At 48.5% G+C, this 17,329-nt stretch overlaps 1 protein-coding gene across 1 annotated transcript; it reads right to left on the bottom strand.

Moving 5' to 3' along the window:
* Positions 1-541: 541 nt before the first annotated feature.
* MLEC (malectin) lies at positions 542-16,412 on the bottom strand. The gene is made up of 5 exons (XM_042441947.1): positions 15,889-16,412; positions 9,018-9,196; positions 8,322-8,498; positions 7,875-7,932; positions 542-6,887 (listed from the first exon to the last, which is right to left on the bottom strand). The coding sequence occupies exons 1-5, from the start codon at positions 16,097-16,099 to the stop codon at positions 6,658-6,660; spliced, it is 855 nt and encodes a 284-aa protein (XP_042297881.1). The 5' UTR covers positions 16,100-16,412; the 3' UTR covers positions 542-6,657.
* Between the last annotated feature and the right edge of the window lie 917 nt (positions 16,413-17,329).

Below are 17,329 nucleotides of genomic sequence, written 5' to 3'. Positions count from 1 at the left end.
CAAAAGCTAGGCAGTGGTATGGGCCTGGTGCATCTACATGGCAAAATTCAATCCAGGTTGACACCACTTGACCTGCCCTGGCTCCAGCCTATGGAATCATGGGCATTTTGTCGTCTGTTGTGGCCTCAGGCAGAACAGGGTGACTACCTCCCCAGGCTACCAATCCCAAAATCCCCTTCCTCCATTCTATAAGAAATAAAAAGAATAGAAATTGGAAATGCATGTTCAAACATTAAAAAGGCACAGCCTCCAGGCAATTCCACAAACCCCAAGGTGGTCCCATCCCACCCGCCATTGGTTAATTCAGTGGAACATAGCAATTCTGAACACCAAAGAGAGTCATCAGCGCAAGAGCCCAGTTGCTTGGATGCTGGTATTCTTGTCCTGGCGGATGGGGTTTTACATTAACTCTGGTGGCCTGGGCCAGCTGCTACCATGCTGTTGAAGCCTCCAGCTCCGTACGGCTTGAAGCTATTACAATCTCCTCTGACATAAAGACACCGTGTAGAGAAAAAAAGAAAGCACCAGTTCATTTGAGTGACAATATAATTTCATTTTATTTATTTTCAACACACTGCTGGCTAAAACTGCCAGGCAGTAGATTTCAGAATCATTTCCCTCAACCAGACATCCTGAGAGGAGGAAAAAAACAAAAACAAAACATCAACAAAATGTATCAAATAAAAACCAGCTAAATGTACCAAAAAAAAAACCCAGGGTAGAGTGGGGTGGGAAGGAGAAATGAACCCAAAAGCAACGCACCCGCACCCGTCCCACTTCCCTAGGAAAAAGAGCCTTTCGCCAAGGCAATGTGACCAGATGTAAGACATCTATGCTTCTCACCCTTTGCCCAAGCTTGATCTTAAACACACACACAGAGTAAGGAAAAGAATCACTACAAATTATTCAAGAGAGAGTCAGGGCAGTTAAGAATACCATCCTCCTTTCACAAAACCAGGTGTTAACTTCTAACTTACAGATGAAGAGCGGGCACCAAGTCAGGAGACTCCAGCCGACCCAGGCTTGTCACCTCAACACTTCCACATCTGGTTGCCCTGCTAGACCTCAGATCAGCTCTTTGAAAGCATGTCCATACCTCCTTAAGCAAGCAGGGGTTCAAATCCAACCTAAAAGAAGCCGAACAAGATCCAGTGGGTTCAGCCTGTGCAGTAAAGAGAGAGGTCACCCCTCTCCTAGCATGTGATAACCGGATTTGCTAGTTCAAAAGATGCTATATCCCCCTCAAGCTTAGCATAATACATCAACATTTGCCCTAACTTGCTTAGGAAGGTGGATTTTTTAAAGAAGTGCTCTTAAAATGACTCCCGAAAGCCTCCACCAGAATTGCTTTCTACAAATGATGGGGATACTCCAGGAAGGTACCTCCTTGTTCCAAAAAACAGCCTGTTCACAGGTCCTGGATCCCCCCTGCATTTAACTCAGATGCTGTGTTTTCAGATGTAAGGTTCAGTAAACCTGGATCAAATACATCAAATATCCAGTGAAAGGGGGCATGTGCCCCTTTCAAGTCCCACTGCCTGGCCCTGCAAATCTGATTCCTCCTGGGACCATCTTTCCCACCTTCCTCAGCCAGCAGGTCTCCCGCAAAAAGAGTCTGCTGGCAGGCACTGTGTAGAGCAGGCGAGGATCCCGGATGAAATAGCCTTCTCCATGCCTTTTTGCAGAAAGAGCATGTTCAAAGTCTCTCAAGCTCTGTATCTGAGCTCTCCAATTTCCCCAAACCCATGCAAATAGGTTGGCTCTGATGTGGCCGGCAGCAGTGCCGATTTTATGACACCCCCCTCAAGTTGGAGACAACTCTGACACACCTTTCATCCCCCAAAGATCTTTGCAAGGCAGTCAAGGCACCAGATCATGCAAGTAGCCTTGCAAGGGTGGAAAGCCCTTGCTCAGATTGTTCAAAGAAAGCACTTATACTTGGGGGAGCAGACTGAAAAGGCAGGGAGGCATCCCATCAACATCAATGCAAAGGACCCATGTAGACCAGGCCAGACCCATCAAAACATTGCCTACTCCTCTCCCAAGCTATCCCTCCCTCTAAGACACGGCTGATCTCAGCCAGCCAGAGCTGGGGAGAGAAAGAATGATCTTGCCATTCATTTTGCACAAATGACCACACAGTGAAGTGAAGCTCATGCTACCAGGCTCTTGTGATGAACCTATAATTTGGGGTTGGAATGGCTGTGGATTCTACTGAGATGTAAGCACACCCTTCCTTTTGCCTTAAGCCAAGATTGTGTAAGACAATAGTCTATTTACTCAGGCTTCCTCTTTTTCCCCACTGGGCAGAATAAACACAGCAGGTTCCAATATTATTTTGGTCCCGCGAGCATCTATCAAACAAGCCGTAGCCAAAGAAAGTAGAGCTTGGGAAAATTTTCTTTTGGGGGATTATGGCTCCTAAAAACTCCTAGTCAGCATGACCACTAGCCATGGTGATTCAGGGATTTGGGCGGGTGTATTTCATTTGCCTTCCTTCTGTCTGCATAACATTTAAGGTGTGCCACTCAATCCGACAGTTCTCTTTATAGTTTTTGAGAGGCCAACTTCACAGCATTCTTAAAAAGGTTTTTCTCCAACCCAGTTTGACCAGTGTACTATGACTGCCAACAGTTATGGGAACAACCTGCCCCAAATTACTGGTCTATCACTGGGGACAGGGGCAGGGGGGCCTTAAGAGACATTTATAAGCAAACTGTGGATGTCAGGAGTATGAAAACTAACCATTGATGCCTGTGTGCGGATCATAAGATGGTAGAAGCATCTGGTGAAATTATTAGGTCTCCCCTCACCTAAGGCTCTGGAGTAATGCTAAGAGACAACAGAGAAATGAAGAGAAGTTCCACTCCACGGCTCAGGGCGCAATGTGCTTAGAGGAAGGCAACCTAGTAGGCCTCTTGCCAACTTAGCTGCTTTTTCTAGCAAAATAAGAATAGAGCCCACACATGGTGCTTGGCTTGTGACATCTCAGGACAGGAAATGTGAATCTGAAGCTGAGCTGCCCCACTCTCTGCTGCTGGGAAAATGGTTTGGCTCAAAGGAGATAGGCTTTCCCAACTATCCCCACGTATTTTTTTTTCCTAGTAAGAGGAAACAGAAGTTCCTTAAAACAGAAGCTTCTTTGCAAGCAAAGCCTATTGCCATCTCACTACCTGAAAAATTAAAGAAGGCACAAACACACATTATACACAGATTCAACTTTGGCGTTCCTGCAGTTTCCACCTGCAACTTCCCTTCCAAGTGGGACAGCTCAGTGCTCCCCGGATAAGGAACAAAACTGCCAAGCTGTCTGGTTACAGTCAGCGCAACTGAATTCAAGATGGCAAAGTAGATCCATTCTCTCTATATAAAAGGAAGGGCCTCAAAATCATCCAAGGCGGGATAGTTTTGCACTCAAACGGTTTTGTGTTGAGTGACTGGAGATGAGAGTGAATAAAGGAAGTTATCCACTTTTTATGCTTTACAGCCCAAGCACAACAGTCCGCAAGGGAAAAACAGCCCTCTGTTTGATTTAGCCTGGGGGAGCTTTCGGCTCAGCCAGTCGCATTAAGGCTCTGTGGCCTTTTTGCTGTTTTTAAGAATAAAGGGGTGGGCGGACCCCTAAATCACAGTATTTCTTCACAGAACAGGACTCATCTGGCCACATGGGCGCTTCTGACATCTCTTGCTTTAGCAAGGTACTGCTCATCACCTTCAAGGCCCTAGTCTGTCTCACAGCGAACTGTCTCTTTCTCTTTTAGGGACAATAGCCGACTAGAACAGGGTAGACAGGAACTGAAAGTCATTCAGGATATTGCCATCCGCCTCCTCAAGGCATTGAGGCAATACAGGAGAGGAGAGAGGGAAAGATGGAACCAGGCTAGCAAAATGCAACAAGGCTGCCCTATTCACTTCTGTGGCCCTGAACACAGTGTTTCTCATACTGTAGCCTTTTCTAGGCTGCACCACCTCAGGTCCTTTTAAACCCCACAAGAGGAACAAGATGGACTGCCTACAACGGGCTCTAGAGGGAGAAACTAGGCTGCCTTTGACACATATTAGCTGCCTTGCTTGTCTGTTAAAACTCCCCAAAGCTTCAAAATAAGCAATTAAAGATGACAATCTTTTAAAGACGAAGGACTTTACCACATAGAAAGCATCAAGACAAAAATACCCATCTGAGCTCACAACCATGGAACTGAGCTCATGGCCTACCTATCTGTGGTAAAAAGCAGCCTAAGCCAGCCAGCTATACCAGGGTTCAAAGGCTTTCAAATCTCAGAGAGAGTTGGGATTTAAGTAACAAAGGGCTTCTATGCTATTAAGCAAGCTCTAGAACCATGAGGAGAAACAGCAAATGGAAGAGCGAAGGCAAACAACCTGATGGTACTCCCCATGGGGCATCCGACCTCCAAGCGAAGGAGAGTACCCAATTTTTGCTGGCTTCTGCAAGCTAGTAGATGAGGTACAGGCTGGAGAGAAAATCATTATTCTCTGTAATAAAAAAGCCAAGAAGTGACCTCCAGGGTCAAAAAAGCACAGATGGCTTCCCTTAAGAGGAAGGTAGGCTTTCTTTAAGAGATGTGACGGGGACAGGTTGAAACAAATGGTAGAGATCAATTCATTTACTAGGGAGTGTGAAAATATGGCCCTGTTCAGATGTTATTTCTTTCCCAGGACTGTACCTAGAACAAGTTAGAAGTGCAGTTCAGAGTCAGGTATGCTTTCCTGCCTGTCACCAAGGGACAGGATAAGGAACCAATCTCAAATTATTTGACATTCTGGAGAGGAAGGTGAAGTTTGTCAGTCAGATCACAGGATGTGTGATGTGAATGATAACAGAACAGCAAGCAAAACATTGCCCATCTTATACTATGACATCTTCAAGCAGCACTTTCAACTGCATAGATCACAGACATTCACAGCAGATGAAAAATGCAAGCCCAAGAAAGAGGACAACATTTGGATCCCTCAACCAGGACGAGAATGGAGAAGATCACAACCAGGCGTTGTGGCTGGCATGAGAAAAAAGGGATACTTGCAGAGAAAGGATGAAATGGGACTCCAGCCACCAAGAACTGGCATCAACCAATACCAATCTTGCAACTGTAACCATTCAAGTATCTTCATTATGCACAAGCAGATCCCTTCCAGGTTACCAGTGAGAAAACTTACTCTATGCTACAGTTCCCTCAACGCTTGGACCACCATTCTCCCTTTTGCTACAGCAATGGAAAAACCAGAAAGTCACAAGGAAACATTATATAGCCTGACAAGCCTCCTGATTTTCAACGGGGAGAAAAATCAAACAGGCCATGGCAAGTAGGTGTCTATGAAAAGTGACCACAGTCATCCAGGTCAGGAAGCATAGCTCTTTCACTACCATTAAGGCAACTACCAGTAGCTACCTTGATCACATCCCTAAACCTTCACCAAAATGCCCAACGCAATTCCTTCATGTTACAGACATTCTGTAGCACAGAATGGTGCTACAGATTTGCTCATTTATCCTTTGCTCATTTCAGATTGTGTCAACACTGCTCTCCAGGGAAAAAGGAAAAGCCAGAAACTAACAGCCAGTAGATCAAGTGAAAATGCCCTTCACCCAACCCTTTACAAACCAGATCTAGAACTTGTTTTTTCAGATCCATTTAAAAAAGAACCACACGCACAACATAACCGTAGCATCTCAAGCAAAGCTACATCTGAGGTCTCCCTGCCCTGGAGCCCTTTGACAAAGGAAAAAGAGGTGAAGTTTGGCTTCAAAAGTGGCAGGCCTCATGACACAAATTAAAAGGCCATCAGAGAAAAGTGCTCCGTGAGTCACCATACCAGATTGCCATCCAGGTGACACAGCAGAAGGAGATGGTTCCTACGGAGTTGGGGGGGGGGGGGGGGAAACAAAAAGAAGAAAAGGGGGGAAAAAAAAAAAAAACCCCCCCCCCCCCCAGGGTTGGCATGACAATAAAGAAACTGTCTGAAGCCAAGCCCTTTCCAAGGTGACAGGTCAGATGTTACTGGGGGCACAGGCAAGGGAGATGAGCCAGGCCACCCTTTCATCTTGTTCCATAGCCCAGGGCATTTTACCCAGAGACCAATCAGTAATTTTGAACCTTTTCTCATCCACAATGGAAAGGAGTACCGTGTGTTTCGCTGCAAACATTCCAGCTGATGTCAGGAAACCAGTCCATCCCCCACTCACCCACCCCCCGCTGTTTTGAGCACACCGATGCCAATTATTCCAGCCGAGGAGGAACTTCAATGGCAAAATCTGCTTCTTTACGCCAACACAGAAAGGTGTGCCCTCCCTGTGCCATCTCCCCTCCCAGCTCCATCTCATTAGATGGGCATGAAGTTCACCAGCCTCTCACAGCCAGGGCACCAGTTTTGCTTCAAGGCTCTCAGGGCAGGAAAGGTGGCAGGACACAGCTGGATGCAAGTCAAGGTTCTGCTGAGGCTGCTGCTGAGGGACGGGGGCGGGCAGGAAGCATTCCCCAAAGAAGGTGATGCAAACTCTCCCCTATTGTACCTGCTGTTCCTTAGCAAACTTTTATTTTCCTTAAATTATGAGGAACATGGAGAAGCCAAAACAGCCTCCATGTTTGGTCGGACTCCTCCCATCTGGCCTGCATCCTGCCAGCCGCGATGTCTTGCTTTTCACAACCTGCACAGGCAGAAGAGGGTAGGAATGAAGACACCAAAGGCCACTAAGATAGGGAACATGAGGCTGCTGTTGTCCGAGGCATAGGGGTTTGGTGTGCGGGGCCCTGACTGGACCCGGTTCTTATTGGTCTGCTTTTTAGTGCTGGAGCCCTCTTCATACTCCTCTTCATCTTCCTCCTCCTCTTTTTTCTCCAAGCCTGGATGGGGCTGCAGCTTTGGAACATCTGTGAGAGTTAGGAGAAGACATGTCAGTATCTGAACCACACCCAAGCAAGCAAGAAAATAGGTGTCATATGGACTTTGGCTCAGTGCCTAGCCCTCATGGCACTGGAGACAGACTTCCCACATGACACTTTTAAAGTGGACACTTTACATTGGGGTGAACTAAGTGCAGCGGTGGATCTGATCTCCAAGCTGGGCAAGTACACTCCACAAAGAAAGCCCCCTCCAAATCTTCAAATACCTCTCTCCTTAAGAGCCCTTCTCAAAAGGGTGACCGGAAGTAACATTCTGAAACTTCTAGTTGCCATTTTGGGAAGGACTTGGACGAAGACAGATACTTGGGAGCACTATTGGAGATTAAGGGGGGACGGGATGAATTGGCTCCTGGCTCTCAAGAAGGTGTCCACCTCTACTTTAAATGGTTGAATAAGATTACAGATACACATATCTTGCAGGTGACAGGGTAACAACCAGCTACAGCTTCTAGCGGAGTGTACACAAAGGCATAGCCAGGGTTGCCCCTACACAATATGCAGCTGAGGCAGGATACAGCCAGGGGCTGGGGGAATAACATGTTCTCAACTACACACTTTTCCTCCCTCTAAGAAAGGCTAATTATTTTTCACCCAGCTTTCACCACCAGCTTTAGGCCTCTTGCAAGTATTTTTTAAAAAAGAAAACGAAAAGAAGGCATAGTCACTTTCTGAAAAAAACCCTAGAACATTCTGGGAGGAAATGGGGCAAAATGGCTAGCCGTGTCCCCCTGAGGTGTCCGTGGGGGCCATAATAAATTATTTTTGGTGAAAAAGTATGATTGGTGGAAAAGATTAAAATAGATGCTGGAGAGGAGACAGCACTGGGATGGGGTCTAAGGCAGGATTCTTGGTGAGCAGCCATTCCCCCTTGCAGTCACCTGTAGTAACATACAAGCCAACCAGCTAGCGGAAGTAAAAGGAGGTTGACCCTGGAGGTTTTATAAAAGCACTTACCATCCACTGTTCCAGCGAGGACGTATAGTGCACACACTTTGGGGTTATCGTAGTACCCCTGTAGAGGAAAAAGCACATTCGTGTCATTGTCTACCAAAGATTTATCCATAACTACCCAGAATTTCTACCTAGAGGTTTTTTAAGCTAAGTTTTAAAAACCATTATATTTTTGAACATGAGTTTAGTTTCTTCAAAACCAGGGTGGATTTCTAGGGACTTGGGGCTGCCACAGCTTCCCTGGGAGCTTGGCGGGCCACACCAGAGGCTTTGACAGACCCACTCCAAATTTTCTTTTGATTAAAAAAAAAAGGGGGGGGGATCAGTCATGTACTCAGAAGCCTTTATGGCATGGGTAGGCAAAGTAAAACCTGCCCTGTCCACAGCTCACAAACTTCTGCAATGGAGATGGAGGAAAGGGGAGACTTCAATGCCAAAGTCTGTTGTTACCTTGACAAACTCAATGTTGAGTTTCCCAGTGAATGTTGAAACCTCTCCTTGGACACTCAGCTTCCCCTTCTTGATGCTGATTGGGATAATCTCATCATGAGCTGTGCTGTGCCCAACTCTGTCAAAGATGTCCAGGTCCTTCACCACCACATGGCCATTCACACGCACATCAAAAACCTTTGAGATGGAAGGAAGACAAGGTTGCAGTGGATCAGTACAAAGTAGTGCTTCTTACACTATAAGAAGTGTAGGAGACCAGCAACCCCCCCCCCCCCCCGGGTTCCCAGGGCCGGGTACCATATTTGTGCCCGTTGGTTATGCTGTCTTTTGTCTTTCCTGGAAACTCTCCAGGAGAGCTTGGGCTAGTTGTAGGTGTGGAGGGTGCAGTCTGCAATGAGGGGTTAATGGCCCCTGGCCCCCATGCAGTTGCCCATCATCCCTGTTGCAAGTCTCAGAGAAACACATTAGTTCTGCTGTATCCATTAAGCACAAAAGAGAGCATGCTAATGGCACAGAATGTGTTTTTAACATCAATGGACCTTTTTGCCAATACCTGCAGGCCTCTGGCACCTTTCAGATTCTGTCTTTTTTGTCTACTTGTGCAAAAAGGGGTACCATAGACACCCAGGCACAAAAACAATATACAGTGCTAGGGATTGCTCAACAGAGCACCTTACAGCACCACACACATCTTACCTTCTGTTGGGACTGTGCAAAATAGACTTCTGCAAACTTCAGCACAAGAACGTAGTCCCCCTCCTCCTTGATGGGGACCTCATAACCAAATGTCTCCTCATTGTAGCGTTCTGTCTGGTAGAGAATCTGGTCCTCGGGATTGGATCGCAGGATTGGCAGCTTCATGCCATAGTCGGAGGCTATGTTCAAAAGAATAAATGGTAAAACTCTTCAAGCACTTTTGTTTGTATAAATGCAGCTCTGGGCTTGAAATCCTATGATTAAGTCCCAACTATAGTATACCCATTCAATTAACTGTTGGACTGAGAGACATAGGCAAATCTAGTGGATTCAAGAGTTCTACTCTATTCAGGACTAACAATAGGGTTACGTCCTGGTGTTCCTTCCTCATACTTTTATCAACTCACCTATCTCTCACAACTGTCCTATCCCATCTCCACAGTGCCTCCTTCCCCCATTTAAAACAAAGGAAGAAGAATATGATTAGGGGTTCACATAGGGCAGGATTTGGCAGCTGGAACACTGCGCATGCACCCAGATTGATTTTTCATCATGAGTAACAGAGGCTGAACAGAGCTGAACACACAAACTGACGCACATAAGAACCAACGTAAGAGCTCCGTCTGTGGCATCTGGTGAGTGCTAGCTAAATCACACCCACAAGGTACCGCTCAATGCTGCATTTCCCAAACAACAAATGCCCATGTGAGAACCGGCCTTCTTCTTACTACCTGCTGAACTCTCCACCCAGTATGTGTCGGCACGGGGGTTGAGAACTTTTTCCATGACTGACTTGGCCCCATTTGGAAAGGTTTGTCAACCAGCTAGTCAATTAGAAACAGACTACATATTTGCAATCTCCTCTGCTGCCCCCTGGTCCACAGACCCACCAACTACACTCTTGTTTTGTCTGGCAGGTGATTCTTGCTTGGCATGTGACAGGGAGCATTCCTCTAGCTCCTTCTCTGAATTAGAGATGTGGTTGGGGTCGGTGGGAGAGGAGCCAAGAAGCATATCTTTTCAAAGATGGCATAAGAGGCCTCAGTCAGCTGCCTTCTATGAGAATTTACCTTGAAGCAATGACATCAGCACACCCACAGCTGATAATGTTCTAATTCAACTTCTGCGGCTGGTATTACTATTGCCAGTCAGAACTGTGAAGTTAGTGATTCTTACACAGAAGGTCTAGTAGTTCTCATGGCAGTGGGGCAAATGGAGATTCTCAATTCCCCAACAAAGGAGGCTGCCTGCTGTGTAACTGCCACCAGATTCATGGCTCCAATCCTAATTCTTTCCTGTCAGCCTCTCCTGGGGAACGATAGTTCTGCAGTATCACTTCCCTGAGAGTGACAGAAAATCCCCCCAAAGATCTCCCACTGGAGAGGCACAGCAGGAGCAGCCAGCTTCGGAGGAGGTGACCCAATGCATGAGGCATCCAGACTGGCATTGGGTTGTGCATGTTTGTACATTTCCACATTTTTGAAGAAATAAGAATTACTTAAGAGCAAGGAACTGGGAACCACAACAATGCCAATGTACAAGGCAAATAAGTTGTGCAGAAACAGAATCAGAGATGTAAAAAGCCTTTCAAGATGCAATCAAATACAAAATGTCCAAATAGCACTTTTACTCACACGAGCAACAGGAAATTAAATCCAGCCCAACTCTGTTGGCTCAAAAATACGGGTATGTCTCAGATAAGAAAGCTTCTGACAAAGAAGAGACTTTGTGCAACTGGAAGGGATGCAGCTGTCCAATATCCACAACTAGCAGGGACTTTCAAAAACCATTAACATTTCCTAAGTTAAATTATTTAATACTGATTTATTTCAGTTCCTTCTCACCTTAGTGGAGTGGAGCCAATCAATACACAGTTGCATACGTATGGATCACACTCCTTAAGGGCTCAAATAAAAACAGACCACATAAATGGGAGTCAAAAGAAAAAAGGGATTCCGGCCTCCACTCCGAATCTGGTGCCAAAATGTTTGCCTAAGGCTCTGATTTTGCATATGCACACACAGTACTGCAACTTGGTCCAGCCCAGCCCTTGCATGTGGGTATCTGCGTAGGCTTCTCTTCTAGAAAGCAGGTGCAAAATAGTCCAGATCAAAGAGAACAAATGAGTCTATTTCACCTGCTCAGCAACCAGCCCCCCTGACTTGGCACTTTGGGCCAGGCCAGGCTCAGGGGTTTTCTTTTTCTAGGAGGGAGGGCGGGAGCTACCTCCACCAGCAACCATCCCATGTATCAAGCTCTTTCTCTCGGCCTAGCTGTGTTGAGCTGCCATTTGATACACAACCTCATTCTCCCAGCCCAAACTGCTTCCGTCAGCAGAGACTTCACTAACAGGAGGAAAGAGTCGGTACCACCTGAGTGTGCTTTTTTCTCTTCCATCTCCGTTTCCACTGCCTTTTGTACTGACGCTTTGATGGCTAGAGGGATACCAGATTGAATACGGGACAGGGCTCCTCTTGCTTTAATATTCAGTCGATATTTAGCAAGCTGCTCTTTTTCTGTTGCTGGATGCACAGCAAGGACACCATCCCCTGGGACCTTCTGAAGAACCCTGGGAGGTGATCCTGTTGCTGTGCGTCCTGCTACACGGACAGAGCGGATGGATGCTTCTCCATTCCACCCTGCTTTCCACTGGCTAAGAAACAGCCATATTTTGGAGAGGAGGCTGCATCAGTCAAAAGGTGGATAGGGGAGGAGGGAGGAAAAGCACCATAGCTTTGCCCAATGGACCTTTATGCTAATCCTTCCCAACAGATGACTGACTAAATATTAAAGTAACATGACCCTGTCCCATCTTCAACCTGGCAAGTCTAGACTGCAAAGGCACTTTTCTAAATTGTAAAATGCACAAAAAAGTGGCATATATGTATCAGGAATAAAAACAGCAAGCAAGCCTTTTCCTCATCGCTGGTGTCTCCAAGAAAGTAACCCAGAGAGAGCATCTGGAAGCACTTCCCAACACTCGGTACAGACAGATTCAGCACCAATTTGTTTCACAAGGAATAAGTGTAGGAAAAGAAATCCCTGCATCTTGCCCAAGCCTTCTCCCTCAGCCTCATCTTTCAAGAGCGTTCACTCAGTGGCCTAAGAGAGAGAGAAATGTGTACAGAATCCAGAAGCAGCAAGTTAGCAGAATTCTACAGCTGCGCTCTGCAAACCTCATCAAAATCAGAGGCCTCTGATGAGGCCAGCTACTGTATATGACAAACACCGACCAGGGACCTGCGCCTTACACAATCACCCAGCATTGTTTCTCCAAGGCTCCCTTTGACTAACAGGTGTGTATCATCAAACAAATTCGACCTGCCAGGAAAAGCTCGGACTGTTTGCTAAAGACCTATGACTGCAGCAGGGTGCAGCTAAAGATTTGCTTGCTGTCAAGCAGACTGGATAAAGACAGGGAGGCGCAAATGTTGGGATGAAAGGCATGACCAGAGAGAACGCTTTGTCTTTTAAGCGACAGGCCAAGCCTTGTGCCCAAATCCATTTAGTTTAAAAAGCCACAGACACCAGAAACAATAGCTAGGCCTTTGCTCTGCTTGCCACTTTTATTCATAGGCGAATGCAGAAGGGAATGAGAACTCTGTGTACTCAGAATTTGACTCAGAAGAAACTTCATTTCTGCTTGGAAAAGAAAGCAAGTTTCTAGCCCCTCAAGGCCATCTGAAAGCTGGCAAGCTTAACATCCACTTAACTATTTAAGTTGAACAATGTGTACAGAAACAGTATGACTCTGGATGAGAGATCTAGATTTTACCCTGTCTGATCATGCTAGGCCTTGATACAAGTAGGCAGGAAGTTTTGACAACATGATGATAAGGGCATCTTCTTCACACACAGCAAATTGCATCCTGCATCTCTAGGCATGACTGAAGCTTATGATCTGTGTGATGCGACCATGGAGCCTGCTACGCTTTTACCCATCATGTCTATTCCTCCACCAGCAATAGTATGGATGGAGCTGTGACAAAGCACATTGTGCCCTGACACTTTGCAGAACTCTGCTGGTTCTGGTCCCTTGACAATGATCAGACTCAGGAAGCAGCACACTGCCAAAACCAGGAGATGTGGACTAGGAATAGGAAGAACAACTAGGGCCAAGTGAGAGGGAAAGCAGTATGTACAGGCACTTTGGCATAAATAATATGCAGGAATGTTGAACTGCTGGAGCAAAAGATGGTGAAAATTTCTTAATGCAGCTGAGCAAGAGCTCAAAATATTCCCTCTTCCATCAACCCACAAGAGAACAAAGGGACAACAAAGAATGAATAAGAGAAGGTCAAAGGGATAGAAAGAAAAATGATCACAGTCTTTTATAATGCAAGGAGCTAAAAATGGCTAGAAACAAGAAGCTTCCAGTTTCCTGTAGCCACAAATGGCTCCCAAGAAAAACACCTGGCCCCTTTGTGGTGTTCGTTTTGCAAAAGCAACCGCCGCACCAGCCATCCCAAGGCATTGAGAAATTGCCCAACACCCTGCCCCTTCTGTTGGGCTCTAATTTTGAAATGGGAAGAGACCATGTGCTGAAATGCCAGGCCCCTACATTTACAGCCTCCCATTCAGAGTCCTTCGAAGGCTGCAGAGTCAGGGGATAGCCTTGAAGGACCAAAGTCCAGCGCCAAGAATGCCAACCTTGCCTGAATTCAGCAAGGGGTGTGGGTGAAACAAGATCCAGAGGAAGGCGCAGGGGAAAGGCAAGATGTGGGGAAAGGCAAGGAGGATGGTGAGAACAGGGGCACTGTGGGGAAGGCCTGGGTGAACGAAAAGCCGAAAGAAGAGCGGCTGGGCACTGCAGGGAAGAAGGGGAATGGGGAGCAGGCATTCAAGGTCAAGGGATCGGCTGAGTAACATGCTCCCAGCCCTTTCCTTTTGTCCCCACAGAAAGGGGCCAGGAAAAAAAGGCATTTTTGCTGCTCAACTTTCTGCTTGCCTACAGAGTGAGCCCTAGCAGCAGGAGTGGTCATTGTAAATGCAGACAGGGCAGCAAAAGAAGTGGCAAGAGGAATAAAACAGACGTCCTGGGGAGAGCAAAGGAGTCTTGGGTGGGAGAACACAGGCGGCAAAGCTGGCAGCAGGAGCCTGAAAGAGCAGGGGATCCAGGGCAGGTGGAGCAGAGCTAGGATCCAGGGTGGATTTCCATTCGGTCAACAACCCTCCCCCCAGGATCAGCAAAAACTCTATGGACTTATCCCAGCCCTTGTCTTCCACATCGCCCACTTCTCTGTGGCGAAGGGAGACTCACCTGTGCAAGAGAGCCACCTGCCTAAAGAAACACAGGCTGAAACCCTTGGCACACTTGTGTGTCTGTGCCTTTGTCTCTGGCCAACTTATGGTGACCCCATGAATTTCCCAGGCTTTTCTTGGGCAAGGAATCCTCCTCAGAGAACTTACCAGTTCATGCTCCTTTTGCCAGTTCATTCCTCTAAAACAGTAGTCCCCGAACAGTGCTCTTTAAGGAATTTTGGACTTCAGCTCCCAGAATCCCAGACTACTGGCCAACATGGCTGAGGCTTCTGGGAGCTGATGTCCAACATCCCTTAAAGAGCACCATTTGGGGCACATGGCTCTGAAATATAGCCTCAGGGACCTGGTTTTCCTGAGCAGGTTGCCATTCCAAGCACTAACCAGGGCTGACCCGGTTCAGCTTCCAAGATCAGATGGGATCCAGTGCCTTCTGGCAGTCAGGCTGCCTACCTGGGAACATGTCTCCCTGAAGCTAACAGTTGCTTACCTCTGAGTAGACAGGACAGGATCACAGGCAGAGAAAACTCACCGCTCTGGGAAAAAACTTTCCAGTGTATACACCCTGAATCCAACTCCAGCTTACACTTTTAAACACCAAGGTGCCATACTAAAGAAAGGGATCACTGAAGGCCCATTAATAACCCTTGGATTGCTACAAGTGGCCCACCATCCAGACTGCGCAAATAGCCTGCTTTGAGGTTGCTTTAACTGGCCTGGCTCCGCTCTGGGGCCACAACAGACTCCAGTTCCCAGAATGCCATAGCTTTGAGCCAGGACAGTTAAAGCAGTCTCAAACTGAGTCCTTTCTATAGTTGTTTGGGGGCTCTATGGCCATGTTCTAGAAGAGTTTGTTCCTGACGTTTCGCCGGCAGCTGCGGCTGGCGTCTTCAAACCAACAGCATATAGACCCCGCTCTCTCCAGGCCAGCATTCTCTGAAGATGCCAGTTTTGCTGCCTTTGACTTCCCATGGGCTATTTGTGAGTCAGGATGAAGCCCAGGGTAGCTATGCCCCAAGCTGGCACTTTCCACCTGGGCTCCTGCAAACCCACTGCTGAAACCCTCCCCTTTGAGGCCGCTTCAGCTGCCCTGGCTCAGGAAGGGGGGGCTGGGGGACTGGAGCTTTGGGAGACATCGAGCCCTCCCTGTCCTGGGAAGTGTAGTTTTTGGAGACACCCAGCCTTTCTCTGTCAGAGAGAGAGAGAAAGAGAGAGCGCGATCTGGTGTCACAAATGAACTCAATTCCCAGCATTCCCGAGCATTGGGAAGTGAAGGGGATGATGTGTGCCTTGGGTTTCTGGGGAGGCGATGGGTTTCAGAAGCCCTCCTTCCTATTCGTTTCGGGGGCTGCATCCACACGGGAGAGATAACCCGCTTTGGCAGGGCTTTAACTGCCCCTGGCTCCAGGCGATGGAATTCTGGGAGTTGGAGTTTGTTGTGGGGCCCCGAGCGGAAGCTCTGCTCCGCTCGGGGTCCCCCACGAACAAAACTCCAACTCCCAGAATTCCATCGCCTGGAGCCATAAAGAGTGAAAGCGGTGCCAAAGCGGGTTATCTCTCCCGTGTGGATGCAGCCCCGGACCCTTGTGGCGGGGAGTTCCGCGGGGCTCACCTCGTCCCACCCGGCCTTCGAGGGGGTCCTTCCGGAAGTGGATCCCGTGGACGTCGACGTGGGCTTCTCCGCCCGCATTGACGGCCCAAATCACGTTCTCGGCCAGCTCGGCGGCCCCTTCCACGCCGCGAGGCGGAGGCTGCAGCAAGAGGGGCACCAGGGGCAAGAGGAGGAGGGCGGCGGTCAGAAGCGGCGGCCCGCGGCCCACCATCTCGGCCTCCTTCCTCCCGCCGCCTCACTTCGGCAACCGGCCGCCGCCGCCTCCGTTCTCTCCGCACATGCCGCCCGCCTATGCTTCTGCCTCTGCCTCAGCCGCAAGGGGGCACCCTAACCCGCTAGCCTTGCCGGCAGCCCGCGACGTCAGCCAATCGCCTCGCCGCGTCGCGGGCTCCCGCCTCCCCGTTGGCTGCCGGAGGGACCCGATTTGCATATCGGCAAGGCCACAGGCCCATAGGGCGCGCGCGCGGGGAGGAGCAAGTTGCGTTGAGAGGACAAGGCGGTTAAGTCCATTGACGGAGGGCTCTGGAGGCGGTTGAGGCGGACCATTCCGCGCGGGAGGGGGGTGTTTCAGGCTTGGCCAGCGCTTCCCGCCTCTCTCCCTCCAGTTTGCCTCACGCCGGATGGCGTCGCCCATTGATGTAGGAAAAGGGGGAAAACCTCTCTTTCTTTCGTTCTCGTTTTCTCGCCAGAAACTATTCATAGCCGGAAGAGGGGGTTTTTCCTTCGCCCCAGTTGACTAAGAAGGAGCCTTCAGGATTCACATCCCCCCTTTTACCCTTTCAACTGTGGTACGGCCCAAGAGGGGCGAGCCAATCAGAAAGCTCCAGCGCGGCTAGTGGGCGCGGTGGCTTCTGGGATTAGTGCGGGAAGGAAGGCGGAAGCGGGCGCTTGGGTGCTCCAAGGCCTAGTGGTTGCCGTGGCAACCGAGTCCAGCTCTCGAGTAGGGGCGGGACTGGGGACCGCCCCCTTCCTCTGAGTCGGGACTAGTAGAGCCTCGTTGGCGATCAATGGAAGGGGCGCCCCATCATGGGTCCCATTGGCAAGGCTGGAAGTGCGACCCACTCCCTCATTCTTGAATCATTCATGTTTGTATAGCAGTGTTAGAGACAGCCTGGTGCAGTGGTTTCAGCGCTGGACTAGGTCTCTGGAGACCAGGATTCGAATCATGGACATTCACCTGGTGACCTTGGTTAAGGCACACTCTCTCAGCCCCCCCTTCCCCCGAAGAAACTGGGCAAGAAGACCCTAGGATACAGTCCAAAATGACTTGGAGCTACAGGAAACCCCCACACTGGAGAAATAATCCGACTTGGCAGTGCTTTAACTGGCCTGGCTCAATGCTATGGAATTCTGGGCATTGTAGTTTGTGGTGGCCCCCACAATGCCCAGAATTCCATAGCATTGAGCCAGGCCAGTTAAAGCGCTGCTTTACTCTGATTGG

Source organism: Sceloporus undulatus, chromosome 10 (assembly GCF_019175285.1).
Source record: "Sceloporus undulatus isolate JIND9_A2432 ecotype Alabama chromosome 10, SceUnd_v1.1, whole genome shotgun sequence".
Lineage (NCBI taxonomy): Eukaryota > Metazoa > Chordata > Lepidosauria > Squamata > Phrynosomatidae > Sceloporus > Sceloporus undulatus.
This window is presented reverse-complemented; position numbering and strand designations above follow the sequence as displayed.

What these genes read in the sequence shown, in the direction of transcription:
- MLEC (XM_042441947.1), bottom strand. Translation starts at nt 16,099, where the DNA reads ATGGTGGGCCGCGGGCCGCCGCTTCTGACCGCCGCCCTCCTCCTCTTG. An exon ending in TTGCACAGTCCCAACAGAAG is followed by an intron (nt 8,499 to 9,017) that starts GTAAGATGTGTG and finishes TCCATCTCAAAG; the next exon opens with GTTTTTGATGTGCGTGTGAA. An exon ending in TCAACATTGAGTTTGTCAAG is followed by an intron (nt 7,933 to 8,321) that starts GTAACAACAGAC and finishes TTTCCTCTACAG; the next exon opens with GGGTACTACGATAACCCCAA.